Genomic DNA, 17,594 nt, shown 5'->3' with positions numbered 1-17,594 from the left:
ACAAACATAACAAAGATGCAGTAGCTGAGACCACTGGGAATAGACTACTGTGTGCATAGTTCAAGAGGATTCAGGGAGAAAACAGAGAACAAGACCACAGTTCGATCATAGTTCAAGCACAGAGAAGAAGACCACATCTATGCCATCCACAATCAAAATCGTCGCAACAAAGCGGCGAGATGCGGTCTTTGTAATTATTCAAGAAGATTCGTGGAGAAAACAGATAGCATAACGACACTGTCACATCCATCCTGCATAGTTCAAACACAGTAGACTAACAGTTGCTGCAACTAAGGCCGTACCTTACTCGATTCCATATACCTTCTTCAGGAAGCACACAAACTCGTAGACCTTGAGGGGGTCCGGAAGAGACTTGGAGACGCTCTCCCTCTCCCTGCATCGCTTGGCCCAAGGCACCAACTTGGGGGTCTCCTTCTCGGTGCTCAAGTTGGCGCAGGCCTCGTAGCTGTAGAACCAGGCCGTGAAGGGGACGAGCGCGATGTCGACCAAGCCGAAGGTCTCGCCGCCGAAGTACTTCTTGTCCCCCAGCTCGCCCTCCAGGAGCTTTAAGATCTCGATGAACTCCTTCTTGGCCTCCTCCTGGGCCTCTCCCTTGAGCTTCCACAGCTTCGTTCCAGATTCGTACATCTGAAAGCGGATACAAGATGTAAACTTTTGAGAAAATGTGCTTCCCCGGGTGCAGCACAAGAAACAAACAGGTGGAAGGCACTCGGGGGATGCACCTTCTTCTCGACGAGGTCGGCCCAGAAGCGGGCTTGGGCGCGGGCGTAGGGGTCCGCGGGCAGCAGCGGCGCGCGGTCGGGCCATTTCTCGTCGATGTACTGGACGATGTTGAGGGACTCGCACACCGGCATGCCGTGGTCGATGAGGACGGGGATCTTCTTGTGCACGGGGTTGGACTTGAGCAACAGCGGGCTCTTGTCCCTCAGGTTCTCCTCGCGGTACTCGTACTCCACCCCCTTCTCCGCCAGTGCGATCCGGCAGCGCTGCCCGAACGGGCTCACCCAGAAGTCCAGCAGCACCAGCCCTTTGTTCTCCCCTTCCGCCATCCAGATCGATCTCTCTCTCTCTATGCTTCTTCGCCGTCGGCGATATTGGTTCCGTAGGCAAACAGGCCTAGGGTGCTTTATGCCGGACCAGCATCGAACCGGTCACCGCCATGTGAGGTCACCGCTTCCGTAATTACCGCAACATTTTTCTTCCTCGCTGTTTTGCAACATTTGTTGGGCGGTATTGTTGGCCGTCCCTCACCTGCTACGTGACCGGACCAAAACATTGTGGCCCTCCCGTGGGTCCCAGTGTCACAACTTCGTTTTCGGATTTGGCGGGCACCGTGGGAAGAGTGGGTCAACGACTGCTCTCCCGAGACTTGCGTCACGGCTTGCGTAACGAGCATTCAGCGCAGGCCGCCGTTGATCACGGGATCAACGATCTGGATTTATATTGGGCGACGTGGGCCGTTCGATGAACCCCCCATCACAATGTTTCTAAACAAACAGTCCGTGAGTTAACGGTAATTACCGGAAAGCAATTTTTAATGATTTTAGTTCTTGTACAAACGGTTGGGATGTTCCTGAATTATATCCCTCCGATGATAAAATTAGTAGAGTGATGATCATAATTAACCTTGCCACGATAGGCTTTGAGGCTTGCTTATATACTTAATTAGTCGATGGAGGATGATCGATCGCTTATCTTTCGTGAAGACCCTCATGTCGTTAAGGATTCATTTATGTCGATGACCAATGAATATGTATTTCTGAAGATTACATCACGGAATGATAGCTGGGAGTGTGCTATTTGTCGAGGTGAAGTATGCTCGAAACGAGTAGAGGATGAGGCTTGGTGTCATGTGCCCAGAGAGAAGAGATAAGCCACACCTTTAGGATTAATATTCCCTACGATCAAGCATGCGAGTCTTTCTAAAATTATGATTAAGAGCGATGGAAAATAGGAAGAAGAGCGATGATCAGCTCGTATAACCTTTTTCGAGAATCTATATTCCCTTTGACAGCTACAAGAGGGGGGAGGCAACGCGGCCTCTGTTGACCCTTAGGTGGTTGTCCACGACTAAATGAATAAACACTGCAATACTCATGTCATTATTTTTCCTCTCCGTTAAAGATATATATGTCAAACTGAAACATAAAAAGGGCCAATACAAAAAAAGATGGTTAGTCTGTGAGAGAAATAAATATGTGCAATTTTTCTAAGCATTTATATCTGAGATGATTCCATTAAAGATTAATCCAACGTTACATTTAATGTACAGCACCGTCCATGAGAAGAAGCAAAAGCATGTGTATGCATGCTGTGTTGGGTATCATGTCGTCTTCCTCATATGGCGCCCAAGTTCTTGAGACCTAAGACGACGCCGACGCCGATGACGTGGCCGACGAGGTGAACCCCGCCGGGTCGCCGGTCTGCAGCCCGGAGTCGCGGACCTCCAGCCTTAGCCCCGCCGTGGCCTTCCTGTTCGCCGACGGAGCCAGCCCGAACCTCCCCGCGAACAACATGAAGCTGGTGCTCGTCAACATTATCTGCCAAATCAACGTAGTCCAACCCATTCAGGAGATGCGCCACCTACCATCTTGCAGTGGATCGAGATCGCCATTAATGGAGGGCTTACGATGTTCGTCGGCGAGCCGATGAAGTCGCAGCGAGCGCCCAAAGCTCCCCTCCTCCCTCGCTGCCTTAGCTGCGGCAGCATCACCTGCCAACGGAAGATCTCATGATGATTCATGCATGCAGCATTCTCATTTGGCGGATCACTGCATCTTTAATACTGCCGACCTCACCATCGATGGCTGGACCTTGAGGCCACTGAAGTGCGGGAGGGCATGACTGCAGCTGGAGAGCTGAGCTCGGAGGCCATGGCTGATGGTCTTGCAGTAAGCTGGGACGACCAGATAGCTTCCGCTCTCCTTTCTACGGACACAGTGGAGCCATAGATCTTTAAAGCATCGACGTGGAGATGTTTTTCTGCCAACGGCGAGACTGGCTTGCGGACTCCTGGATTGTCTCTAGATTCTTGGTGCTGACGTGGCAAACCGTGGTTAGATTGAATCGACAGGATAAGATATTGTTGGGAGAGGAGGCATCAAATTGATTTGGTTCTATCAACACTAGATTGTGTCAAATCAATCTGTCCTACCTGACTTAGATTTGAGTTGGCTCAGTCTTAGTTTTAAGAAACAAAAAGCAAAATTAGTCTATCACCAAATAGTAAAATTGTAGTATTCAGACAAATCAAGCAAGCATTATACAAACATAGCTAAACACCAAAGATTTAGTTTTGCTTATAAGAAAATATTTTCTTTAATATTTTATAGAAAAGATTTGGGGTTGTGATTTTCCAGATTACATATTCCCACAAAATTACTTTGAAAGGTAAACAGAAAACAAAAACACTTTTTTACGTCTTAATACGAGTCGGATCCATCACAATCCGGCGGACACTATAAAGATCCGACCCGTTTATCAACAGTCGCGTCTTTCTTAAACCCTTGCTGTCTGTCTCCCTATGGTTCCCTTGACGCCGCTGCCCCTCTCCCGGGCTACGCTGAATACCCTCCGACGAAGCGATAACCCTAAACCACCAAATCCGGTGCTACTCGACGTTCGATCCCCTGGCGATGAAGCCGCGCAGCCGCAAGAGGGATGACCGGCCCAAGGCCGGTAAGAAGAAGCCCAGATCCTTCGGCGGCGACAACGGCTTCTTTGAATCCGATGCCAAACGGAGGGGACGAAGGCGCGGCGGCGACGATGACGTCGAGAGCATAGATAGCGACGAAGACTTGGCGGGCCTTGGTGCTGGAGAGGAGGAAGTGGGGGAGGGTGCCCCCGAGGAGACTGCGGACGAGAAGCGGGTTAGGGTCGCGAAGGAGCACTTGGAGAGGATTCGAGCTATAGCGAAGCGGGTGGAGGAGGAAGAAGGGGAAGACGAAGACGAGGAGGAGGGACGAGAGGAGAGGGAGGGGAAAAGGGATTCTTTGGTGGCGGAGATTCTCCAAAAGGAGCAGCTTGAGGAAAGTGGTCGCATCCGCAGGCTTGTCGCGTCAAGGTAATTGGAAGGAATAACTTTAAACACGATTTGTTTCTGCTTTTAATTTTATCTGAAAGAGCTACATTTTGCTACTGATACTTTCCCCTGTCAACTTAGCTAATTTACTCGGCTTGATGTTCGATTTACGTGGAAACACAATGAATTTTGAACTAATGTCATTGACTTATTACTCTAGTGTCTAAATCTCAAATTCGCACATCTAATAAAATACATTGTGTCAACTTAGACCCTTTTAGATTTGATGATTATGGGGCTTCTTTTAAGGCCCATTTATGATGTGAAAAAACTGCAGGGTTTTAAGTCCGCAACCTGTTGATGAGTTCCGATGGCTTGTGAAGCACCGGCAGCCTGTTACATCTGTAGCTTTGGCTGACGATGACTCAAGAGGGTTTTCAGCTTCCAAAGATGGAGTCATTATGCACTGGGACGTTGAGAGTGGCAAATCCGAGAAGTACTTGTGGCCTAGCGAGGATGTTTTGGTGTCACATTATGCAAAGCCCCTGCAGAATTCAGCTAGGAAGAGAAGTAAGAATGTTTTAGCTTTGACTGTCAGCTCTGATGGGCGATATTTGGCTAGTGGTGGAATGGATCGACATGTCCATTTATGGGATACTCGAACTCGGGAGCATCTACAGGTTAGCTCTCGGTGGCCATTGTCATTCTGCACGACTATATCAGGGTACAATCACGTAGATGTTTTACTAATACTACAGGTTGCTGCTTATTATAAATGTTCTCTTTATGTTTTACAGATACAGAGAGGTATTTTTGGAATTTCCGTTTGCACATTATTCATCACCCTTGTGGTTCTTTTCTAGTTAAAAGCAGTCCATCGTGCTTTATTACCATTGAACTGTCTTATCATTCGAGCAGCTTACACTTGCTCCTTTTCATACATGCATATGACAATCGCATATCCAATGCCCAAAGCTCCCACCAATGTGGGGACTGAGGATGGTCATTGTACATTGTCTTGTATCTAAATATAAAGAGGTTGTTTTCATGACTCAAATTCTGGGCTCCCGAGTTGCAAAGGAGCAACCTTATCATGCATATGACAATCACTAGAGCATAATTATGAAAACCATTTTACTGTTGTAATTCAAACTAAGACTGATTTTACAGCATTATTCTTCTTGACAGGCATTTCATGGTCATCGAGGTCCAGTCTCATGCCTTACTTTTAGACAGGGAACTTCACAGCTTTTCTCTGGTTCCTTTGATAGAACCATTAAACTGTGGAATGCTGAAGACAGAACCCACATGGACAATTTATTTGGTCATCAAAGTGAAATTTTGACAATTGACTGTCTACGCAGAGAACGCCTTTTGACTGCAGGACGTGACCGGACCATGCGATTGTGGAAGGTCAGCATCAGTGTCTTACAGTACTTAACTAGAACAATGTCTTAAAGCACTTTAACTCTAACAATGAACATTTAGTGTGGTTTACATCAAGTATAACCGATTGTCAAGACACGTCTTATCTGTGCACTCTCCATGTTTTACTTGCTTCTGCAATTCTTCTGTGATTCTGGTCATTTCAGTTTCTAAAAGATGAAGATAATATAGAATATTAATTTAAAAGTAATTTGTTGCACATATATGTCTTGCTATGGTTTCAAATTTACTTTGTGTGCTACTTAAAGTCTAAACCATGCATGTGATGACATTTTTCCTTTTCGTGCTGTAGGTGCCTGAGGAATCACAATTGGTCTTTCGGGCTCCTGCATCATCTTTGGAATGCTGCTGCTTTATTAATGACAGTGAGTTCTTATCTGGCTCAGATGATGGAAGCATTGAGCTCTGGAGTGTAATGCGCAAAAAGCCTACACACTTAATAAAAAATGCACATGCTCCATCTTTATTTTCTAATGATTTTTCATATAAAGAGGATGATATCACTATGTCCAATGGTGGCAGTACAGGTAAGATAATTTACCTTTCAGTCATATCATGGTTTAGTAGTGTCAACCTCTTAAGTGAAGATTAACCAGTATGTGTTTTACTTTATGCATTTGCAATATTTTGTAGTTATCATTTTGAATCTTGCTTTTTTTGTTTATACATCAGCTGATTTGCATCTAGATTGTGTACTATCATTTGCTTTTGGCATATTTATTTATGTAATATTCTAGTGATTGCATCTAACTGTGGTCTTTCTTAGAAAATGGTTCTCATGGAGATGAAAACTGTTCTTCAGCCCATGCATGGGTTAGTTCAGTTGCTGTGTGTAGAGGTAGTGATCTTGCTGCATCTGGAGCTGCTAATGGTGTGGTTCGTGTATGGGCTATCGACAGTGATAGCAAAGGGATCAGTCCATTACTAAGTTATCCACTGGTATTGTTAGACTTTCTACACCTTTCCTGAGCCTCCTAATTGTTTCTTTTTTTTTTTTTTTTGATGTGTCATATTATAATTATTGGTTAATATGAGACTAAAATAAAGTAGTTCACACTAAGCTCTTGCGTAAATTATCAGCATAAGGATCTCTATATAACATCATGCTATGTTTGTCTTCTGTAAACATGCACTAAACATATAATTTTGAGCTTGTTATCTTGATATATTCCTTGTTTGCACAAATTGCACAAATGCGTGCCATAGTATTGGAACTTTCTCTCTAATAATGTAAAATTGCGTTATGCACTCAAATAATTACCTGTTCTATAGCAGAACTTAATTGTCAGCATGGAACAAAAGTTTTCATATATAAACAATTAGATATAGTTTGATAGACAATAAAATGAGGACGAATCGTCTGAAATATTGTGGACTTATTCTAAAGAGACGAAAATATTATGAGTAGATGATGTGAGACAATTAACATTAAAGATGCAAGCAGAAAAGAGGAAGATCTAATATTACGTTACTAGGGATTATAAATAGAGACATTATGGGCTTGTTGTTGATAGACGTATTGTGTGTCTCAGCTTGTACATCTGATGAAAAGGAATGTTTTTCTATATTAATGTTGCATGGTTAGTGAGTCCGTTAGATGCTTTCTATGTCTCAGCTTGTACACCTAAAAAAAAGGAATGTTTTTCTATACTAACGTTCATCTAATTCTGTCCTTTATGTTTTACGATGATTTTAGCTAAATAAGGTTGTTATACCATGTCTATTTACTATCTGACAAGCAGGCTGGATTCATCAATTCACTTGCATTTGCAAAATCTGCACGCTTCCTTGTTGCTGGCGTTGGTCAGGTACCATCTGTTTCTTTTCCTTTCTTACTCATCTCATTTATTAGATTGATTTAGTTCAAAAGCTTGTCTGACCGTGGTAATTGACCAGAAAATCTTCATCTTTCATTGTTCATTGACTAAAATTTTACATCAAACAGTAATTCCTTTTCGACCTAGATCTCTTTATTTTACTCTGAAAATATAACTAAGTCCACCTTAAAATCATTATACCTTTTTGATTTATTGATAGTATTAGAACACATTAGCTAATCTAGCATCTTATATTTCTTAAATTTCTAATCTCCAGTTTTACCATGAGATCAGAAACTAACCATAATGGACTGCCGTAGAGAAGATTGTCATCCTTAACAAAATTGCTTAGAAGCGAGAGTTTATGTTTATATCTAAATGATACTTAGTCAAGTTAAATTGATGTCCAACAAGTTTTAAATGCTAATCAACTGAAAGAAACATGAGCAGTTTTGCCTACCTCTAAGATGCAGAGATGTGCCGTAGTCCTCTATGTGCTCATTTGTGGTTGGAAGACCTACTGAACCTATCAAACCATGCCTGCATGAGGCCTTATGTCACCTTCTTTGTCGAACAACTTGAACTGCAACTACCAATGTCCATAAACTGCCACAGAAAAAGTTCTAGGAAGAAATTCTAGGTGGATGATTTCAGTTCATTTGTTGTTTCTTTTCTTATTAAAAACATTTTGTTTCTTTTATGTTGTCCTCCAAAAGTGTGTATGTGTTCACATATGGCATCTTGTACCAGGAACCTCGCTTGGGAAGATGGGCGCGTGTTCCATCGGCACGAAATGGAGTTGCAATACACCCAATTAAATTAAAGGAAGATCACACAATGGTCTCTTAAATGCTGGCCTTTACCAATGGCTCATGCAAGCATAAAAGGATTCTTCAGTTTTTGCTAGTAAGCGGTGCAAGTTACAGTGTTTTTCAGAGAGTTGATAAACTTTCCTCTGCTCACATATATTTCTTATGTAACAATTGATTACACAACTTGCCCTTTTGATTGATTTCACCTCAGTGTCTCGAGCATTAGCAAATACAGATGGCGTAAAGCCAATGAGTCCATGTATTCCTGTAGCAGCTCATTTTGTATGACAATTCTTTTTTCCATGGAAAGATTTGTGCAGTTTTGAGCTGGTGGCTGGCACACTGTGGCAGAGTATGGTGGAATGATCTTGGCGTCACTAATTATTATTTTTAAAGATCTGTCATTTTGTGGTAGCATCATGTTCTTTCTTTTTTTTGAATAGCTCTAGGATATGATCTTTTGGCTTCAGCATCTGGAAGGCACTATGCCCTGTAACAGAGTGTTCCAAGTCCCAATCCAATGAAACACCGTATAATCTGGCCTACCTAATCCATTAAATGTTCGAGAAACTTGTAAGATCTGTTTTGCTGCATGAATGGTTTGATGCTAGTAGAAGTATATAAAATAGTTTCAGATTAAATTTTCACTGTGTACTGTGGATTATACTTCTGTGAACTGATTTGATTTGTGATCCTGCAAATGAAGGTTGTTACTGCTTATATGATAAATCTCTGATCTACGTTGCAAGGCGTTCAACTTGATCTGATGAAGAGATTGGTTTGAGAGATATTATATACTGTGTTTTTTGGTTTAGTAAATATTGCAACTCTATTAAAAAATATTACAAATAAAAAACACTATAACTCTATCACTCTGTTACAAAAATATTGTAGACCTCAAAAGATGAGGTTATTTTAATGAAAAATTCTATTTTTTTAACGATATTTTGATTTTTTTTAATACAAAAGGAAGTGGTTTGAGAAAATATCAAAACATGAGGTTTTTCCTAGAAATCGTTTCATATAAAAATATTCTATTAATTTTGACATCGATTCTATATACTTTTTCCTTTTCTTTTTGGAGGATTTTGCATTTCCATTTAAATTAATATTATTTAGTATTTCAATTGAGAAGCAAATGATAGTCAATTCAAGTAATATATATATATATATATATATATATACTTTATATATATATATACATATATATATATATATGTATATATATGTATATATATATGCATATATATATATACATATATACATATATATATACATATATATATATATATATATATATATATATGTGTGTGTGTGTGTATATATATATATATGTGTGTATATATATATATGTGTGTATATATATATATATATGTGTGTGTATATATATATATATGTGTATATATATATATGTGTGTATATATATATATGTGTGTATATATATATATGTGTATATATATATATGTGTGTGTATATATATATATATATATATATATATATATATATATATATATATATATATATATATATATATATATATATATATACCTTCTTTTATTTGTCGGTGTCATTAATATCATCTTCCATATACAAAGCTGATCTTTGTCGGAAAAGAAAAGGAAAATTGTAACTAAAACCATGGACTAAAATAGATTGAAAGCTAATCTAATGTGACATTTCCCGGGATTAAACTAAGCAAAAGCCCACGAAGTGCTCATAAGAGGGCTCGATGCCCCGCGGAGCTCCCTCTCTCTCTCTCTCCTCTCTCTTCCCGTGTCCGGTTCTATTGGGGTCGCCCATGGCGAATCTTCCCCCTTCTCTCTCCATAAGCAGCGCCTCCTTCGGAGGAGGGCCCGCTCCCCCCTCCCCCGTCGCCTCAGCCGCCGCAGCCGCAGCCGCCGCCGCAGCCGCCGCTGTCGGCCAGCCGCCTAAGGACCGGAAGATGGCGTCGGCGGAGCAGCTCGTGCTGGACCTCTGCGATCCCGAGCTCAGGGAGAACGCCCTCCTCGATCTGTCCAAGGTCGGGCCCCGTTCGATTCCCTCTCCCTCTTTTCCCTTCCGTCTACGACGTATGCCTGTTTCTTGAGTTATTAGGTGAAGGTTACCTAGAAAAAAAGCTCTTCTTTTTTGGATTCTAATAGTTGGACAAGAAAAACTGGTTTCTTTTTCGTGAATGGATTATGTTCGATTGACTTCATGTCGAGCCCTAAGGTATTTAGAGGAAGAATTACTTGGTGTTTTGATAGGTAAAGGCTGTATCTGTTGGACTGCATTTCTTCACGAATATTTCTTTTGATGGAGTGAAGGGAAGCAACTTGTATGAAGACTCACAGTTGTTCTAAACATCATAACCTTCAATTATTTCCGCGTTAGTAATTAATTGCTTTACTAAAAGGATAGACCAAGAGATGGAATAAAGCATTATGATTACTAGAAAAGCAAACGCGAACTTGAATTAGTCATCTTCTAAAAGTAAGAACCCTTATCCAATCCCAATGGGAGGAAAGTCGAGAAAATTTTGCAATTTAGATGTACTACCAGACCAAGTTTTAATTTTCTTTGATAGCTGATTTAATTGTAATCTTAGAGGTCTTCCTGAAATCATTCAACTTAAAGTTAACCACCATCATTATTCCTTCACTTGTCAAGTGTAATTATTATGTATAAGGCCTATGTGTATTTGCCCCTACTAATTTCTTAAGAGATTGGAAAGTTTCTTGCATGTTGATAGGTTATGTTGGCAGAAGCTTGATGATTGTTGATGCATTAGTTGGCTACATCTATAAAAAGATTGGAATTAGCTGCTACATGTAAGTGTGTTTCTCCATTGATGCAGGATTAACTAAGAAGTTAAAAAGCAAAAAAAGATTATGACATTGCAACTCAATTGGAATACAACTGATTTATTCTTGAAGGATTTCTTCTCCCTTGGTGTTTTATACTTGGAAGGATTTCCTAATGGAATTGCCAAATTCATGGTCCTCATTAGAATAATGAAAATAGATTAATTCACATATTAAGAAAGATTAATAGATACCATCCTGATAGAAGTTGGGCTTAGGTTGGATTTATTTTAATGAAATTAAAAGTTTAAAACTTTCCTTATCACTTGACTTCCTGATATAGAATGATTGGATAAACTTGTTTAGGAATCAAATGTCATAATTACATTAGGAAAAATCACACAGCCCAAGTATTTGCTTGTTTCTTGGATCTTTAAGTGATTTTCTGAGTTTCCATAAGCCACATTGGGAGAGATTAGTATTAGCGAAGTTATAGATACATACATGACCAGGCAAGCATGGGAGGTTGCTTTCTGTTTGAATGTTTGACTTAGCCTTATTCTTTCGTGCTTGCGAACCTTATGAAGGTACTAATGTAGCTTCTTTTTTTCTTTTTCCTTGCAGAAGAGGGATATATTTCAAGATTTAGCTCCATTATTGTGGTACTCTTATGGCACTATTGCAGTACTCCTTCAGGTGTGTACTAACCACATTTACAATGTCTTAAAGCGCATAATTTTTTTTGTGTTAGTGTCATTTTGTTACTGGGTAAGGTTGTTAACCAGATACTTAATATAAACCTGATATTTTTATGTGTTCATTTACTGTATCATTATCACATCCCTTGATCTCTTCTTATGCAGTTTAATAGAATGAATGCAATTCATAATTGCATTTCTGTTTAGAAATAACTAGCTTACTAGAAACTTATAAGAAGGGCTCAAAATATTTATCATATCAATAGAAATGTTGTACAAACTTGATGTGATGGTTAACATGTTTACCATATCAACAGAGCATAGATGGAGGCAGATGGTTGTCATGTGTGTTTAAGTGTACTTCTTACTTCAAGCGCATACAAATGCCTCCTTATGGGGCTTGAATAATATAGCTACTTAGTTGATAATTTGATCTTCTTGATGTAAATCATGCTGGATATCACTTAAAGTTGGATGACTTTTTTATGCCACATGTTTCCTTTTGTTGGCAGGAGATAGTTTCAATATATCCTGCTCTTTCACCTCCAACATTGTCACCAGGTGCATCAAATCGAGTTTGCAATGCTCTTGCTCTTCTTCAGGTCAACCACTTACAAGTTTCTTCCTTTGCAATTCCTTAGAAGAAAAAGTATTTACAAAATTGCACTGAAGATTTCCTTTCTTTCTTATATGATAATTATAAATGATTTATAAGAGAGTATTTTGTTTGGATACTTGGCGTGTGCTACCTTTGTTATAGTCCAGTAAAAGCTATGTACTCTCTTTTGTAATAAATGCATGTAACTTTGGATAAAAGCTATGGTAGCTATGTCTGCTTTATCCAGCTATAATTTTATTTTGCTTCTTGTGGAAGCATTAATTTGTTTTGGTATTTTGTTGTTTCTGCAAACTGATCCTTTTCCTTTTAATCATTATTTTTATGCAGTGTGTTGCATCACATCCAGATACACGGATTCTTTTTCTAAATGGTAATTGATGGACTTCTATTCTCTATTATGGAATTGACTAGTAGTCAGGTGTTGGTCATGATTGATTTGTCATCATTGTGGAACTCATATGCTGATATTATACAAATCATGCTTATAAGAAGTGTAAAGTCATTTCCATGCATCTCTTTACAAATCATGGTTGTCATCTTTCCCCTAAAAGTGGGTTACACCAGAAGTGCAACTCAAGTTGAAATACACCATAAATTTAGTGTCGTGAATCGATATCAAGGGAATATGTACTTTAATCTTGTCTATACGTTTAGCAGAAGGGTATGGACATGAACCTACCAGTGGGTTGGTTGGGAGCTTCTGGTCTCATGACAGTTGTAAGCACATGCAAAGAGGAAATGTCGCTCGCATATGGACCTAGCGAATGAGGAATAGGGGAGATCTATGGGAATGTGGTCATTGGAGGAAAATATTTAGCCAAGAAGTTAGAAGACGAGGTTTGAAGATCTGGCTCTTGCTTGCTTTGGGAATAATGAGTTGAAACAATCCAGTAGTTTTTTGCCTTCTTGCTGACATCCTTGGACTATTCATGGTCCAAGTTAGCAAGGGCCAAAACTATTATTAGACTTCGCTCCAGAGCAAGGATAACTACAAGTCTATATTGCAACCTTGCTATCGGGTGGATTGGTACATTATATTAGTATTAGGGTACACTGTGTTGCTCACACAGGCATCTGCAAGGAAGAAAAGAATTAAAAAAAAAAAGAGAGGAAGAGGAATCATCAGGAACAAAATATTAAGAAAAAAAATATAACTATACATCACAAATTAACAATATTTAGAAATACTGGTTTCATGGAAGTCTGACACTACAATGTCTCTAAGGTTGGGTTCACATACTGTATCCATATCAAGTGGTATGTCACAGCATTTGTTGCTTGCTTGCAGGTCACCTTTATTTCATACATAGAATCAGCAGCCTGTGCCGTTGTCTCCTTGTTGACTTTGCAAGTCGTTTACAACTCATTACCTTGTTTATTATTGTTTTTTTAATTTCTGAAAACTGTAGATGCTTCAGATCTTCTGGTCACAAACTTCCTTTTTATTATGTTTGAGACTATCATACCTTCTGAACCTATTATGTTACATCCTTTTCAAAACCAATTTTCTGTACATTGTTCTTGAAGTTATCTAATCCCTATGTAGTGACTGTTCGTTAATATACCTGCAAGTTTTGTTGTTGTTTTCTGTAATTTAATTTGTTCATATTTTTACAGCACATATACCTCTGTATTTGTACCCGTTTTTAAATACCACAAGTAAAACGAGACCATTTGAGTACTTGAGGCTTACCAGCTTGGGAGTTATTGGGGCTCTTGTCAAGGTATTTCTGCTCAAAATTTTTGGTGCTGATTTCAGTCCTATTATCTACTTGTCAAGTTAGTTTCTTTACATGCGCCAGTGGAATATCTTTATCGTCTGCATTCCTTCTTGATTTCTCTTAAGTCAATATATACATGTCATAAACTCAGTTTATTGGGACAGTCGATTCCAATCCAATCTGGATTGGGATCAGCCATGAAGTGCTTGGATTCTGCTTTATTTCTTAGTCTAGATCATCAAATTGCTGTAGGAGTTGGCCAAAATTGACCGATTATAGCTAATTCTTGTCAAGTTAGTGGACGTATTACTGTTCGGTCCTCACAATGATCTTTGGTTGGAGTGGTGTATAGAAGTATATTGGGCCATACATCGACTGGAACTAATTGGTATCACTTTAAAATAATAGCAAAATAAGTACCTGAGCAATACTAGGTGTACATTGCTAGTTTCTGGTTGAATCCATATATATTGGATAAAATGTTTTCAAATATCAGTCGATACAATTGCGTACTACTTGACGATATGTATTGAATGATATTTACCGATCTGAGCAGAAACCAGTATCGGACCATACAGTTTCGTACCAAATCGGAATTTTTTCAGTTGGCTACAGATCAATGTACTGCCTCAAATACTGGTCTTATACCAGTCTCTTGAATCATCGAAACTGGTATCTGCCCAAGATTTAAATCTTTGTTAGACAATACGATCTAGTTCAACAGGTTCTTATAAGTATCTTGTAGAGCACTAGGCAAAGCCTTCTTTCGACTTGAAATTTGTCTTTGCGATCATAAATGTATATCAACAATTTTCATTTGATGGCACAGGAGAATGTGATTCCTTTTGGTTCCATATTGTACCAATCAATTCTCTTATGCAAGCCAAAATTAGGCTAGCCGCATGTTGGTACCTCTAGTATGGGTTGACATATCATGTCTCAATATTTTGTTGCCACGATACACGTTAACTTATGGCAGCAATTGCCAATTGACTAGCAATCCTTGATGTATATTGTTAACTGTAAAATAAAATTATAATTTTATTTTAATTGCAATCCCAATTTTATTATAATTATCGATTGACAGAGGCATAGCAATGCTTGGATATACAATGTATAGCAAGTATCAAAGAGTTCATGGGTCGATAATAAGATGGCCATAAGTATCATAGTTTATTTCAGAAGTTACCATGATATAATGATGTAGAAAGATTAGGTGAAACGAAACCTTTTCATCTTGTTAACCCAAATCAGTAAGAAGAAAAAAAAGGAGCAGAAAGCACTGTTCTATTTTTCCATGGAATATGAGTAATTAAATATTGATACAATTAAAGATACATCGTCCTTATCTTCACATCTGATCTTGTAGCTGATCTATTTATTCAGAATAATCACATGATTGTCCATTTTTAAAATATTTTTTTGCTGTCTCATTTTCTTAGCAGCTTTGGATTTTAAATAACATTATGAGCATGAGTATGCTATCTGTGCAGGTTGATGACACCGAGGTCATCAGTTTTCTTCTCCAAACAGAAATAATTCCGCTGTGTCTACGCACCATGGAGATGGGAAGTGAACTTTCGAAAACAGTGTGTAACCTCTCTGTTCTTTTCTTATTTGAATTATTAAGTTGTCTAAGTAGTTAGAGCAATATTAGCAATCTGTAGACAGTTAGGATTGCTACATGGAATCTAACTTGCATATGATATTTTGGCTTGATCTTCTACTTGAGGTTGGTGCTGTGTACACCCCATGCTGGCATTTTTCCTGTAACAGCATTTATTGTAGGGCTCCATCATGATGATGGAGTAACAAGTGCTAATTCCAGTAACCCAATTAGAGAAGTTGTGGGATCATGCACCATCTACTGACACAACACCATTATACCTTTTCTTGTTGTCATTTCCAACTAAAACTGGTCAAACAATCTTCTTGTGAGTCATTGACTTTCTAAATCTATCTTTTGTTAGGTGGCTACATTTATTGTCCAGAAGATCTTGTTGGATGATGTTGGGCTTCGATACATTTGCGCCACTGCAGAGCGGTTCTTTGCTGTTGGTAGTGTCCTAGCTAATATGGTCGTATCCCTTGCAGAGCAACCTTCTACAAGGTTGTTGAAGCATATAATTAGATGTTACCTGAGGCTGTCGGATAACCCAAGGTTTGTTTTACAACAAATCATCGTAGGATAAATACACTGATTTCTACCTTCTGCAATGACTTAATTCTTTTGCACCTTTACGTCCTTCATTTGCAGGGCATGCGGAGCTCTGCGCAGTTGTCTCCCAGAGATGTTGAAAGATGGGACCTTCAACAATTGTCTTCGCGTAAGTGCTACTTCTTGACCATGACAATGACACATCCCATACATTTCATAGCTGCTGACCATTCAGCCATACCAATTTCTTTCTTTAGTGATTACTAACACTGTCTACTCATTCAGCGTCACAAAATCTCAACTCCATGTACTCTTATTGCAGGATGATCCAGCGACTCGCCGATGGCTTCAGCAGCTGCTGCATAATGTGGCTGGAGGCAACCTGGTGGCATCCCTTCAGGCAGGTGGACTGGATCACATGATGGGAAACTAGAATGGGCCTCTGTTCATTTCGGACAAGGCTACCTTAGAGATTGTTGTAATGCTGTGCGATCTTTTTCATCACACATAACTTATTTCGAACGTCTCGCTTATTGTTGTAGTAGTAGTACTAGTAGTAGTTGTTGTAGTTGGTAAATTTACTACGGCGGCCACGATGTTGGTAAATTTATCTAGGTCTCTTGTGCTAGGATGCCCTTGTAAAAATCACGGAACTGGAAGTCGGAACCCTTCACGAACTACTGCATGATTTTGATGGAGTAACATCAGGTTCTCCTTTGGTCTGTGTTTAAATACGGTATCGAAGGCAATTCATTTCTCTCTTCTGTTTTTCTTTTTTTGAGTGTGTAAATTATTATTACGGGAAAAGAAGTCCTAGTATTCCAATTATTTGAGCTATGCATATGAATCTTCTTTTATTATTGTTATTGAGCTTTGGACAAGACTAATTCTAAGAAGGCTACTCAAATGTTTGTATCATTCATTACTAATTCATTTGAACATTCAGAATTTTTTTGAAGACGAAAACTATTTGTATCTTGTGCTCTTTGTCTTCAGTTTGTTTGAGGTAAAAAACAACCTTGTATATCATATCTTGCCTTCTAAAATAAATTATATGAATGTTTGTCCATTAGAACAAGTCAATATACGATTATTTATTTTAGGTGTCAAAAGTTTATAAGTATTCATTTAATAAATTTAAAATAAAAACATACATAAGAAAACTATTTTATATAACATTATTCATATAATCATCCATTTAATAAAAAAATATGTTTTTAGTGATAATATAACATTATCGCTAACATTATTCTAGCGATAATGTTATATACGGTATATAACATTATTCATATAACATTATTCTAGCGATAATAAGTTCTGATATGATATATACAATATACGATGATTAAATTTTATATGGTTCATCTCAATTAACATAAAATTAAAATAACAATTGTAATGCGATAATTATTGTCGATAAACTTTGTACAGGAATAGTGGTTGCTAATGAAAATATGGGCTAATTACATATTAGTTGTAGCCTTTACACTTTCAAAAA

General features: G+C 38.8%; 3 protein-coding genes and 1 pseudogene across 3 annotated transcripts; 2 read left to right on the top strand and 2 right to left on the bottom strand.

The window, feature by feature from the left end:
* Positions 1 to 69: 69 nt before the first annotated feature.
* LOC135595428 (probable glutathione S-transferase parA) lies at positions 70 to 1,175 on the bottom strand. Its single transcript, XM_065086319.1, has 2 exons — positions 744 to 1,175; positions 70 to 648 (listed from the first exon to the last, which is right to left on the bottom strand). The coding sequence occupies exons 1-2, from the start codon at positions 1,068 to 1,070 to the stop codon at positions 304 to 306; spliced, it is 672 nt and encodes a 223-aa protein (XP_064942391.1). The 5' UTR covers positions 1,071 to 1,175; the 3' UTR covers positions 70 to 303.
* Positions 1,176 to 2,201: 1,026 nt separating this feature from the next.
* On the bottom strand, positions 2,202 to 3,033 carry LOC135595430 (photosystem I reaction center subunit psaK, chloroplastic-like; annotated as a pseudogene).
* Positions 3,034 to 3,532: 499 nt separating this feature from the next.
* On the top strand, positions 3,533 to 8,457 carry LOC104000392 (U3 snoRNP-associated protein-like YAOH). Its single transcript, XM_009422419.3, has 7 exons — positions 3,533 to 4,084; positions 4,380 to 4,722; positions 5,231 to 5,455; positions 5,781 to 6,015; positions 6,255 to 6,427; positions 7,231 to 7,296; positions 8,056 to 8,457. Exons 1-7 carry the CDS (start codon positions 3,657 to 3,659, stop codon positions 8,152 to 8,154), a joined length of 1,569 nt encoding a protein of 522 aa, XP_009420694.1. The 5' UTR covers positions 3,533 to 3,656; the 3' UTR covers positions 8,155 to 8,457.
* Positions 8,458 to 9,832: 1,375 nt separating this feature from the next.
* On the top strand, positions 9,833 to 16,860 carry LOC135595426 (uncharacterized). Its single transcript, XM_065086316.1, has 9 exons — positions 9,833 to 10,137; positions 11,525 to 11,596; positions 12,111 to 12,200; positions 12,545 to 12,587; positions 13,835 to 13,941; positions 15,432 to 15,527; positions 15,909 to 16,099; positions 16,196 to 16,265; positions 16,419 to 16,860. Exons 1-9 carry the CDS (start codon positions 9,847 to 9,849, stop codon positions 16,527 to 16,529), a joined length of 1,071 nt encoding a protein of 356 aa, XP_064942388.1. The 5' UTR covers positions 9,833 to 9,846; the 3' UTR covers positions 16,530 to 16,860.
* The last annotated feature ends 734 nt before the right edge of the window (positions 16,861 to 17,594 follow it).

Source organism: Musa acuminata, chromosome BXJ1-10, assembly GCF_036884655.1.
Source record: "Musa acuminata AAA Group cultivar baxijiao chromosome BXJ1-10, Cavendish_Baxijiao_AAA, whole genome shotgun sequence".
Taxonomy (NCBI): domain Eukaryota; kingdom Viridiplantae; phylum Streptophyta; class Magnoliopsida; order Zingiberales; family Musaceae; genus Musa; species Musa acuminata.
Note: the sequence above shows the minus strand (reverse complement) of the source record. Positions and strands in the feature narration are given on the sequence as shown.

What these genes read in the sequence shown, in the direction of transcription:
- LOC135595426 (XM_065086316.1), top strand. Translation starts at nt 9,847, where the DNA reads ATGCCCCGCGGAGCTCCCTCTCTCTCTCTCTCCTCTCTCTTCCCGTGT. An exon ending in ATGCTCTTGCTCTTCTTCAG is followed by an intron (nt 12,201 to 12,544) that starts GTCAACCACTTA and finishes ATTTTTATGCAG; the next exon opens with TGTGTTGCATCACATCCAGA. An exon ending in AGGCTGTCGGATAACCCAAG is followed by an intron (nt 16,100 to 16,195) that starts GTTTGTTTTACA and finishes CTTCATTTGCAG; the next exon opens with GGCATGCGGAGCTCTGCGCA.
- LOC135595428 (XM_065086319.1), bottom strand. Translation starts at nt 1,070, where the DNA reads ATGGCGGAAGGGGAGAACAAAGGGCTGGTGCTGCTGGACTTCTGGGTG. An exon ending in CCGACCTCGTCGAGAAGAAG is followed by an intron (nt 649 to 743) that starts GTGCATCCCCCG and finishes ATCCGCTTTCAG; the next exon opens with ATGTACGAATCTGGAACGAA.
- LOC104000392 (XM_009422419.3), top strand. Translation starts at nt 3,657, where the DNA reads ATGAAGCCGCGCAGCCGCAAGAGGGATGACCGGCCCAAGGCCGGTAAG. An exon ending in CGCAGGCTTGTCGCGTCAAG is followed by an intron (nt 4,085 to 4,379) that starts GTAATTGGAAGG and finishes AAAAAACTGCAG; the next exon opens with GGTTTTAAGTCCGCAACCTG. An exon ending in CATTACTAAGTTATCCACTG is followed by an intron (nt 6,428 to 7,230) that starts GTATTGTTAGAC and finishes TCTGACAAGCAG; the next exon opens with GCTGGATTCATCAATTCACT.